Source organism: Mus caroli, chromosome 15, assembly GCF_900094665.2.
Source record: "Mus caroli chromosome 15, CAROLI_EIJ_v1.1, whole genome shotgun sequence".
NCBI lineage: Eukaryota > Metazoa > Chordata > Mammalia > Rodentia > Muridae > Mus > Mus caroli.
This window is the reverse complement of record NC_034584.1, coordinates 35,331,413-35,344,377: the sequence shown is the minus strand read 5'-3', so window position 1 is coordinate 35,344,377 and position 12,965 is coordinate 35,331,413. Positions and strand designations below refer to the sequence as shown.

The window sequence follows — 12,965 nt, the reverse complement described above, 5'->3', positions numbered from 1 at the left end:
TAAACACACTTGCTCTTAATAGCTGCCAAAAAGGACCACTATCATAAGACATCTACCAGCAAGGCGATCATCACAGTAAAATCACTAAAGGTGTGCTTCTTTTTCTTGAATCATTGTTTGAAAAGTTTTTACATGTCCCTCTGAGTCCTTTACCTTTCCTATCTCTGCATGTAACAATACATTAATGAGCTCTATGTGTGAACTTAATATGTGTGTGTGCATGTATATATGTATGTAGGTATAGACACATAGGTTGTTTTGTTTCACATAACTGTATTTAGAAGAAAACAGGCCATTTTCTGATAGAAACTTTTTAGGAGATATGCTAACCAGGACTGGCAGGGGAATCAGTCTGGGGAGGTGTAGTGAGGACCCATTCAGGTTTGGGCAGAAGCAATTTTATGTTTTTCCCACAAGTCCTATTGTCAATCCATCACCATCTTAACTCCATCATCCTGCTCTTAATTCTCCTGTATTATCTGGGAACCGGTTGTCCTTTGGAAACCAACCCTAAAATATCAGACGACAAAGCAGTACATGGTAGAGGATTTCTACCATGTAGCAATCTTCCCTTCATGAAATTTACATCCCAGCAGTGGAAATTCCAGTTCTAAAACATGCTTCAACATTCATGCCTAACCCTGGAAAACATTTTTTTTCCTAGAATTAACTATTATAACTCTCTCCCTTCCTTCTTGCCTCCTCCCACTCTATTCAACCCTCTTCCCTTCCTTCTTTCCAATAAATATAACCTTACTGCTTGCTTTCAAACTCACCCAAGTTCTAGAATTAAAGACTACAGAACAATGCAGGAACCCACAATCTGTATATTTTGTAAATGATTCTCATACATGTCAGGAATGCATTTATATGATTAAAATACAAGTTAATATTTTAATAATCCTATTATCAAGAGGACTAACGTCCTGAAAATACATCACAGTCATTAACTATGAGCCTATATTCAATGCTATTCTATTGTGCCAACTAAGGTTCCTTCAAACTCTGTGTTGGTAGCAGGATATTTTTAACTTCAGCTTCACACAACAAATAATAGGAAGCACGTAGACAAAGTTCAATATGTAGGTTAGCTTAGACAGTTGTTTTTCTCCTAAGAAACCCGTATTTATCCAGCAATAATTCAAATATTAAATTTAACCAATTTAAGCACCATATTTTATAACGCTTTAACTAAAATTAAAATCGAATGAAATATATAAAATATTAACTATTGCAAAGCACATGAGCTGTGACACACCAAATAAACATATGCCCTTATCCTTAAGAATAGGAACTATATAAAAATATCCCATCTCATGGAAGAAGGAAATAGTCACTCATGTCTGTAGGTAGACTGAATCTCTATGCCTTTAAACAGATTGTCAAATATTAAGAGCTAGACCTCAAAGGAGAAGAATGAAATATTAATATTGTCCCACCTTGTGGGAGCTCGACATTACTTGACACGGTGCAGGAAGCGACCTTTTTGTCCTTCAGGCCAGCCCACTGGGCCTCATCTTCTATCGCAAAAGCCAAATCATCTGATCCCAAACTAACTGTCAACTGCCTGTGATGGTGGGGAAGCCAGACATCAATCAATCAGGTTTTATCAGACGCTCTCGTCGTTCCTCTGTTGTGCTCATCTTATCATCTGACCCAGTTGTAGCCCTGACTTCAGAAGCTTAAGCAACTTCATGACACAATATGCGCCTGTTTGTCCGAGATGCACAATGCTAAGGGGCGGGTGGTATTTTTAGCGCCAGCGTAATATATTTGCAAATGAACCCTTGCATATTTCAGATGAACACAAGTCCTCTGCTGGCTAGTCTTCCCTACACACGGAGTCTGTACTTGTCTGTGGGAGACCCGATATTTCCAAAATGTACGAGCATACTTACGTATAAGAGAACCACCACAGGAAAACGGACTGCTTTTTTTTTATGAAGTAAGCAGATAGGCTATCAAAATGAGAACTGGAAAATGTCACTCTAAGAACTGACAGATGATTACAACACCAAGTCATGATTGCACTGTTGTCCTAAACAAAGAAAAATAAATTCCAAACATTTAGAGCCTTTGCATGCGCTTGTATTGACAGTGTCCTCGAGGCGGGGGCGGGGGGAGCATGTTCCAACCTTCAGTGCTATTGCTAAACCTTTGTTAGCTGATCTACCATGAAATGGCCTGCCACAGAATTTAGTCCCATACATAAACTACTTAAGTAAGGTAAAATCACAACAGTTTAGCACTTTGAAGTGCAGAATTCAAAGTAAAGACCTGTGTCATAATTGCTGCTCCAAAGTGAGGAGAATAAAACATGCATCTATTTTGTGGAGCTAAGCCTGTGACTTAGCATGTGTCTTCTTACTACATCCACACTATCTACTATCTTCTTACTAACCTTTTCTTCTTTTCTTTTGGGGGAGCCACTACTTAAACTTTTCAGTTATTTCTTAGAACTCAAAACAAAATTTTTTATGATAAAAACCAAGATTTCCATCAATAATCAATGTCGGCCATTTGTCCCTTGCTTATCTATTCACTGAGCAATAATCTACGTTCAGAAGCATTTTAAAATAGTATAAAATTGATCTACAGAATTTAGTCACCTAACCATATATCTTAATCATGCAGTTATGAGTAGTCCTATGAAGTAGTGTATGGTGTATTTGCAAAGGACAAAATTATACACCATGAAAAGATTTTGCACCTTCAGAAATAATATCATATCAAACAAGCCCCGCTAAATTCGTATGTTCTTAAATTATATGTTTTCCTTAATTGCAAGTGCCTTTGGACTTTTAAAAAAATTATTTATTTATTTATTTATTTATTTATTTATTTATTTATTTAGTGAAGAGACATGTATGGATGTCAGAAGACAACTTGCAGAAGTTGGTCCTCTCCTTCCACTGTGTGTGTGTGTTCCAGAGATCAAACTCCAGCCTTCAGGCATGCTGGCAAACAATTTGAGCCATCTTGCCTTCCTGACTGGATTTCTTTCTAAGAACTCAGCAAGCAAGAAGTCTTATTATATAAAGCATTTTTACGTTTTGGATTTATTACCTGAAAAAAAAAAGAAACAAATTCCCACTTGAAATCTGAAAAGAATTCCTTCTGCAACATTGTACGAACTTCAAAAGACATGGTTAAAGTGACTCTTGCATGACAGATGTGGTAAAATCAATCTACAACATGGCACTGAATACAAAGCACTTAGGTAGCCTGTGTGAGGTCCTGGATGAGATCTCACATCCAAACATGACTGATCTGTGTCACAAGTTTCATGAGTTATCTATGAATAATATATTTTAATTGAATTATATCATTAGGCGTAAAGCCACTTTCCTAATTAGGTAAGCAAATCTAGTAAGCAAGGAGAACATGGCCTATACTGATGGTAACAAATGATTATTTACAATCAATATTTAGTTGATATCCTGATAGTTCCTGAAACTTAGTTATCTTAGTGGCTATACATACATACACACACACACACACACACACACATATATACTTGTAGAGGGGTTGAGTGCTCTTTCAAATTGAATATTTGTCACTTAAGTATTTTTAATTTTCAATTCTCGAGGTCCGTACAGGCTCCAATAATTTCAGAGCACTGCCTCAGCAAAACAAATATGCATCCCCCACCAAAAACATGTCACTAAATAGCATTAAATATGAAAATGAAAAGATAGAAGTTTCAGAATAATAGGAGATAAAGCATAAATATTAGCTTCCAACCCTGAATTATGTAGCCCATTCTTCATTCAGGTTTAAAGACTTTTCCAAATTAAGTGACAAATAAAATAATTTTAGAGATAATTACTGCTGAAAATATGTCAATTAATTTATGTTTATAAAGTCTCTCATGTATGATATTATATCAATATTAAGAAGCAAAAACGTTTACTCTCAAAAAGAGATGCAAAAAAAGTTTTCAAATGTAAATTAATCTATATCTTCAAAAGAACTTATAAAAAATATATCAGGTAAGTGATGCTGGTCTATCTAATAGAAGCCAAGTTAAGATTCATTTTATTATTCATTTAAAAATTAAATTATAGCTTCTAAAAGCTAGGTAATTGTTACAGCTTTGTATGGACTATTAAGATTGCACATATATGCTTATGCAAATATATGTATGTGTATGTACACACATATGTACATATATTTACAATTGCCCTTACATTACAAATGATGTTGTCAATGGTAAATCTCACATTATCACGTGCAAAATCCTGTTTATGCAAACAAGTTAAAATCATTCAACATCCTCTAGCAGTTTAAAGAGGGAACATATTCACAAGTAAATAAAAATAAGCATAGAAGTAAGTAGTTGGTGGCAACAGATCAGATGAAATAAAGCATTATTTTATATTAAACATTATGCTAGTAATGACATTGTTTGCTTTATATATATAGGATATTATCAGAATATTAAATAAAACTAATATTACCTTGTAAGCTATTAAAAGAGTGTGGATTTTAAGTTTTATGAGAGCAATGCCTGGAAGGATTGATACTGTGGTAAAGTTTGTAGCTATTAGGCCCTAAAGGTTTGTTTTTATATTTTCCACGGTCATAAGATTTGTATAAAATTTTCCTACATTCTCAGATGTAAGCTAATGTTGTGCCCATAATCTTAATAGTTTTGAGCATCCTAGGGACTGCTTCAAAAGCTAAGGTCTCTTCACTGAATTCCCTTTTCTTTAACACATAAATCACAAAAATTAACAATGGCCAGATTTTTTTCAAAATTTTCATTGTAAATAATTGACATATTTTAATATTCTTAGTAAGATAGCATGCATTTTATTTCATAGTTTTAGGGACCCATGGTTCACTAATTTTTTAAGGACACTAATCTTTTCGGCTCACTGTTCAGACCTTCCTTTATTAAGAATAAATATTTGCTAATATTAAAAATATTCCCAGATAAATCCCTTCCTCTGATTTGAAAACCCACAGCAAATCTCTCCTGCATTAGAGCCAGGACATACTATCTTATGCTAGTTGTGAGGGAAAGCTGCTCTTGATGATACTGTTGTGATGTGGTGGGCATCATATTAAGAGCAGAGAGGAAGGGTTGAAGAGGCTACAGTAATTGTCTTTCATTTTCACATAGGAAATCTTGACCCAAACTCATCCTGCCTAATAATTGCCATATATTCATTTAAAAAGTACTTCTCAAAGACACATATTGCTAAAGCTTTAAATAATTCTGACTAGACAAGCCTCTACCTTTTGTTACCTCAAGCAGACAGGCTGGCAGTGGTGGTGCAACACCCTCTCAGGCAAGCCTCTAGGCATTAATATTTAAATCTTACCTATTCCTTGTGATTGGAATTCAGCCTCTACTAGCAAACAAAAACTAAATCAATGTTCTTAGAGTTCAAACTAGATCCCTAAACAGTTTGCCACTCTCTATGCACTGATAAGATAAACTTTCTTTGACCCAAGAGATGAAGTTGCCATGACGATCAGAGAGTCCACTTTCTATATTGATATTTTGCTGATGTAACAACAAATAGAACCAGATCCTAGTGCCGATAATGGTGATTAATTAATACTAATATTGATCTCTACAAGCAAGAGACAAGGCTATTAACTTGAAGCCTGAAAAGTCAATTGTTACCTGTGGCAGAGATACTAGGACCTGATTTGGAAGCATAATAAACAAATGTGCTATCTTTATGCTAATACCTTTAAAGAGTGTGTTCTTTCCAGAATGCCAAATATTGCTATATCTGAGATTATTAAATTAATTACATTTCAGATTTAAACATACAAGCCTGTTGAGTGATACATACTTACTACTTAATCTATGGTGGAAAGACATGCTCTGGCTACCGAAGTCACCGACTTCTGCTATTCTTTATTACTGAGAGAATGAAGTGATAATTTTACACAGTGGCAGGCTTTGAATTAGTCTGGATTTCAAAAACATCAGGCGTGTTTGAAATGTCATACTGGCCCTATGGAATTGAGAAAGCAGCAATCTGTCCAAAGGAATATACCTTGCAGTCTATTAATTCCAAAGTTTACAAGTCTATTTACACTGTTAAGTGACCAAAAAACATATTTTAAAAGGAAACAGATGTTAAAATTATTTATCTCCATTTCAATCCAATGTTTAATTTTTTCATACCATTTAAGCTAACACCCAAAGCTTCCATAAATGGTATGACAAAAAAGAATATTTTAAAGGAAAGTTCATTCAAGGATGTATTTGCTTGAATCTTAAAAACAAATCACAGAATCACAAAATAAAAAAAATAATTATGCAATTAATTTGCTGGTTTTATGATTTTTTTGAGTAAATTTCCACTTGAAAATAAGAGAGTGATTCAAATAAAAATGCCAATCCATTGTTGACTGGCCTTCCTTATACAGAAGAACAAAATTACTATTATGAGAAATCCACATATCTAGCCCCAAAACAACTCACTTTCGCTAATATATTAAATTCAATATTGTGTGGCAACTTTTTCCAGTGGCAATAACTAAAGAGACAAATTAAAGTTTAAATAAAGTTTCAGTTCACTTTTGTAAACTATCTAAAGGACAGGAGACTGTGCCTTAGAGTCCTCACCTAGTATAAGCAGCTCAAAACCAGGATAGAACACCATACCTCACATAGAAAGTTGACTTAATGCATACAAGTAGTGGATATTGAGAGATGGACATTCTCTAGACAGTTTTAGTTATTGATAGATATTTATTTATTCTTCACTTACATGAGAGTAAAACAATGTATACATCTTTGCATTAACCCTTAGCTTGTAACAAAATTTTAAGTTAAAAGGATGTAAGATCAGGAGCAAATTTTCTACACATGCATGGTTTGTGCCGTTATATTTTAGTGGTACCACCTTGTGTAACACATGGAGAGTCATATACTATTTGTCTATGTCTACAGTTCTGAAACTCAGTAAGTAAGATTTTAATTTTCAAAGATGCAAGAGTCATATTTTATTTCCATATGGGCACTGGTTGCATAAACAAATGGCCCCTTCAGAAGTTCAGAAATGCTTAAACACTTCTGACTGAACAAATGCAACTTTATCATTCTTAAACTCTCAAATTAAATTGAAATCGCTTGCTTATTTTAAAATACTGTTCCGCATAATATTAAACCCCGATGATTCTTTTGAAAGCAAGGTTTACAAATTAATTACTCTGAAAGTTATCAAAAGTAGAAATGAAAGAGTAGTTCTAGTAACCACAAGTCCCAATGCCTAATTTTGGCCCTGAACAGTTTGCAGCATCCAGAAATAAAACTGCTGGGTTGATTATACTTGCACTGTTGATTTTATTGTACCTTTAAAATCTGATGCATGATGAATGATCTTTTATATATATAATTTGTAATATTTGCTTTAAATCTTAAATATCAGTATTAAGTTGCCATCTTAAAGTTGGTCAATTTTAAGTCTACTGATTTATTATTCCTGTATTTTTTCTGAAATTTTACATAAATTAATATTATTGCAAATACAAAAATAAATTAAATTTATCTTACAAACTGTGAGTTTTTATTGGCAAAACACTAATATACTATATTACGTGTGTGTGTCTGTGTGTGTGTGTCTGTGTGTGTGTGAGTATGTGTTCCTTTACTTAAGAGCTGATGTAAAAAGTGCTTCTCAGACAATGTAGTTAAATTCCTTACATAAGGAACATTATAAACAAAATAGTAAGCACTATATTTAATGCCACATTTAATTATCTTCAAATTTTTAAAAATGAGTGATTTATTTCCAACTAAACCTGACTTCATATTTGGCATGTAGAAAAGAAGACTTCCAACAATGTGTGAGATTGATCAGTGTATTTGAAAGGTACATAGCAGTCTCCAAACCCTTTCCCATAATAATGTTGAGAATGTAGATAATTATGGTCTGAACAATACTAGAAGAAACACTGACGATCCTACAGTAGAACAGTGGAAAACAATTGTACTCACTTCTTCACATGCCATAGCTCCAAATTTCTAAGAGGTTCATCTAGTGTTTTTCAATGACAAATATTATATAATAATTTAATGCATAGCATTCTAATATTAAAACAGTGATTATTTTAGAAATAAAGCATTGATATTACCTACTTTTTCAAAAATAGCATATTCCATTAAAATTCTGATGTGCTGCCTGGAGACTCATACTACCTAAAATTGGTCGAAGAATATCTCAAATATCAAAAAAAATATTTATCCACTGTGCCCAGCATCCAACTTTGCAAACCCTTTAAATAACTGTTACAATATTATTCTTAACGTAGGCATTTCATTTTCAGCCTACCTGTTAGCTCCTACTATAGGAGTTCACTTTTAGAGAGAAAAGTATCCTGCCTCTTAATTCAGCCTTTCTTTCTGCTTCATTACAAATTATTGGGTACCTGAGCATATCTGGACTGAGCATTTATGTCCTCCTGGCTTGAAAAATCTAAGCCGTCCAAAAAGTTTTATAAAACTACAGTGGTATAAAGAAGAGTGTCTTTTCTTAATTTTGTTTTTGTTTTCTAAGTATTTGAGTTTCCTTCTCCTCTTTTCAACCTCTGTATTAGCTACCAAGGAGCAGATAATGGAAATATATATATATATATATATATATATATATATACATATACGTATATATACACACACACATATATATACACACATATACACATATATGCATGAATATAAATGTGATGTTCATCTTTACCACTGAAGTTGGAGACAGGCAGGACAGTAAGCACATTACTAGAGACAACAGCTTGAAGAAGAAAATAACAATAAAACTGCACACACAACACATTTACTACCCATAAAGGGATGCATTGGTAAAAGAAAAAAAATCATCATTTCTGTCATAAATTTTGCAGTGCAGCCCCAGAATGGAGAACAATCTGGGCAATTTATTGGCATATTGGCAGGAGGTGATAAGGCTAAAAACAACAGCAGGGAGCAGCTGTGTGGGGAGATGGGCTGATAGCATGATATGGCTTCCACACCAAACACCTCCCGTCCTATCACAGCTTTTTATCAAACCAGGATTACAATAATAGCTTATGAGAGAAAGCTTCTGAGAGGAAGGTAGAAAATATAGTCTAGGAATAGGAAAAAAAATCTGAATTTTGGGACAAAACATGGGGGCAAAATACATAATTTATCACTGTATTATCAGAAAATCCAGGCAGTCTAATCAAGGAGCACTGAGTGACTATTTTTTGCCTTATCATCCAAAGTGGTGGAAACGGAGAAGGAATTATCAGGCTTCTGCAGATTGCTGGGCTGGAATTTTAATGGTAATAATCGGGTTTCTGATGGTATATCTTCTCCGCTTATCTTTCCCATTATCTCCTCTTATCTGGCCAGTCATCATAGCAAATTAATGGTGCTCTTTCAGCGTCGCCTTTTTATCGCTGCCCGGAGAGCACCCAAGGGGAAAGAATAAGCAAAATATTAAAATACTGCATAAATCACAATTTTAGATAGCAGGGAACTGTATGCAGTAAAAGAAAAAAGAAAAAAAAAAAAACTCTGTGCCCAACAACCTTTTTGTCCTTTAAATTGACTGTCTCAGAGTTTCTGGTATAAACTGACTTTTGCTTGCCGTTGTTGCTGTAAACTGGGTATGTTTTTATCAGCAGTACTAACGCTTTATTTTCAAAACCTGGATGTTTCCAAGTTTAAAATGTAATTTTCGTAAGTGCAAGAAATGCTTTTGTTTCGCAGAGCATCTTCATCTCATGGCTTAAACTTAACATTGATGCAGAATAGCCAAAGAAATTGTGTTAATTTTAATGGAAAGCAGTGTACTTCATACACACATCCTAAACTGGAGGGAGAGAGGGATCGTGGAAAAGTCTTTGAGTATAAGAAAAACTTCTTCCTCCAAAAAAAAAAACCTACCTCAATTCCTTCCTGGACAAGCAAAAGGGGACAAGGGAACTGTAGAGTGTAGCCAAAGGGACTTTTGAGCTGCTCAAACACATTTAAATATCTCCTCCCCAAAAGCTTGGAGATTGTACTGCTCCCATTTAACAATTAAAAAAGCTTTTGGTTTTCATTTTCCTTAACAGTGGCAGGAGAGAGGAGGAGTTCACATTTGCATAGATTGCCACTGTAATCCCAAAGTGAATCCAAGACAAGCCTAAAATGCACAGATATTACATATGGATAAAAAGATCAGCAGAAAATGATCCCTATGAACAAGTACACAAATATATAAAATATATTTATTTACCCATTTCCCAATTAAACAACTTTCACAGATTTTTGGTAGTTAATAAATCACACCACTCAAATAAGCCAGCAAAATGTTTTACGACCTATAACACAGAGTAGCATCAGCAATTAGTTCCAATGCTTTAATCTTCAATTATATGAGGTGGACATAGAAGAGAAAAAAAAATGAATGTAGCTAATTGAGAAGATAACAAAGTCTTCCCAAGTAGAATCAGATGGTCTTTGTAGCATACAATCAATTAATATTAATTATTTATTAACAATCTAGGCGACAGTCATGAACTAAAACCATTTGCATTTACTGTTTCTAACCACTTTTTTATACTAAACATCATTTGGTACAATAAACTGTAAAATGTAAACAAAAGGCTCTCATCAACTCAGCATCAAAACGGAGAAAGTAATTAGATGGCACAGAGAACCCAAAAAGTGAAAGTCTTCCAGGACAGTGTTGCTACAGGATTAGGTAGGCTTTCCGCCAAAAGTGAGGTCCACTCCTTGGTCTGAAATAAGTTGTTTAGACTGAGAACTGGCACACAGGGACAGAAATCCACTGAGTTAAAGCCAGGGAATTACATCTGAGAGGCAGGGAGTGTGAGTGTACTATATTATGCATATTGAATAATCAACTGTAGCAAACTATGTATAGCCTGCCCCCAATCTCAAGGACAAGTTGTGTGATAAGATTTATTTTTAAACTACACCAAAAAGAAATTCTGACTTGCATGTAGGGTACCTATGAGGTAAGGGTAATACTAAAGCAATATACTAAAATTACATGATAATTAGTTTTAAACGAGAAGCCAGATCCTCAACAACACTGAAAATCAGAAATACATCACAGAACTCATAAAATATTATTGTTATTATTATTATTATCATCATCACTTCTTCAAATTAATAAGGCCTTTAACTTTTTTTTAGGTTAAAGGGTTGAAGATATATTGCAGGCCTATCGAACACACAGGAATAATTTTCCTAAGGTGAAAAAAGTTGGCCTAGAAGAATTTAGTGAGATTGTGGATTTCTGGCAGGCAGGTGTCTCTGGCACCGCAGGGACCCGCACCCAGGGACCCAGGGGTAGGGGTCAGGAACTAGGAACAGCACCAGAGTATGGGCTACCTTGAACTCAAACCCTGTGAGCCCAGAAGCAGAGGAGGCCCCTCCCAGCAGGGACTCCGCTCCTGGACCAGTGGCAAACTGAAGCCCGAAGCCCGCCCTAGACAGAGTCCAGGCGCCGTGAGTGGGACCCACCCGAAGTCCCCGGGTGCAGACCAATACCGCAGCAGGCAGGGAGGGGGTGAGCGGCTGCCTCCAACAGAGGCGCGAACTTTTACACCTACTTTTTGTTTCACTTCGGGTTTGGCAAAGCGTTTGGTACCGCCCAGGACTGGGTCCCCAGACACTGATTTTCCACCGCACTGGGGAAGTTACCTCCCTAGCCCGGTGGCCTCCACCAGCTCTGAGAACTTCATCCCGGTTTATCAAGACACGCTTCCAAGAGTGGTAGGCCATCCGTCAGGACAACAACAAGGACAACAATCATACTAAGCTCTGCGGGAGCGGATTGTCCTGTTAGGTTTCAGCATAAAAAGAGGCGACGATTGCAGCAAACCAGAGTTGAAAAAACCAAGAACCCGGGAGCGCGAAGGCTGGAGAAACACTGGGCTGCGGCTGCCCGGCGCTCCAACTGGCTGTGCATCTGTCTGCGGCCGTCTGGTTTTCCCTGATAGCTTGCAAAGTTTGACAAATCTCGAGGACCAGGAGCGGATCTCCCCGAGCGTCTCCCATCTTTCTCTCCGCGTGCGCCCCTCTCCCAGGAACCGATCCCACCAACTCCCAGTCCCGCGCGCAAACTTACGTTTGATCTGCCGAGGTTTACTCTGCTTTCGCCGGGACATTTCGGCCGCGGCCGCTAGCGCTGGGGTTCCGGCGGTGTCCGCGGTTCCCGCTACCGTTCCCTGGGTTGTCGCCGCCTCTGCCTCTGGCCAGGCTCGGGCCGCCGCTGGTCGGACTCCAGGTGCTCCGTGCGCGCGGGATCCCGGAGCTAGGCTCCTCCGGGAGCGGCGGATCCACGTTTGGAGATGAGCAAGCAAATGAGAGGCCGAGCAAGGGGCAGAGAGAGTGTGACAGGGAAGAGGGGAGGGGGCGACGGATAGAGCGATGGGGCTGTGGGGGGGAGGATGGGAATCTAGGAGCGATCGGCCAGGCAGAGAGAAAAGGGGAAGAAGGGGGTGGAGGGGTAAGAGAAGGAAGAGAAGGAGGGAGGGGAGGAGAGAGCGCAGGGGGACCCGGGCTGCGAGGGGCGGAGGGTGCGGGAGGAGGCGCGCGCTCGCTCTCCGTGTCCCCGGCTGCCGGGCAGAGACTCAGGCGCCGCCGCTGCCGCTCCGGGCCGCGCCGCGCTCGCACTGCTGCGGGAGGTGGCGAGGCGCGCGAGGGAGGGGCGCGCCCGGGCTGTGGGGAGGGGAGACTATGCCATCAGCGAAAGGAGGATTGGCTGCATCCAAAGCCAGTCCGGATGCAAACTCACAGCCTGGCCTTGGTCGCGTGGAGTGCAAGGGGATCGCGGCGTGGGTGGGAGTTGAAGGGGTTGATGGGGTGGGGGGAGATGTGAGGTTTGGAGGGGGCACCTTCTGCATTTGTCACCGCGTCAATGCTGGGCAGCTGCCAGGCCACCCTTCCCCCGCTCCCCTTCCAGCAACTTCTTCCAACAGCCTCTTCCAACGGACCC

At 38.0% G+C, this 12,965-nt stretch overlaps 1 protein-coding gene across 2 annotated transcripts in view; it reads right to left on the bottom strand.

Moving 5' to 3' along the window:
* Zfpm2 (zinc finger protein, FOG family member 2) overlaps positions 1 to 12,644 on the bottom strand; it is a 437,880-nt gene extending 425,236 nt beyond the window's left edge. The window contains exon 1 of one of the 2 annotated variants that reach the window (XM_021183128.2): positions 12,096 to 12,644. In XM_021183128.2, coding sequence (XP_021038787.1) covers positions 12,096 to 12,135 — 40 coding nt within the window. In that variant the 5' untranslated portion in view covers positions 12,136 to 12,644. Of the gene's footprint in view, positions 1 to 1,439; positions 2,800 to 12,095 lie in introns of those variants that run through there. The other variant, XM_021183129.1, reaches the window with a different exon arrangement.
* Positions 12,645 to 12,965: the final 321 nt, after the last annotated feature.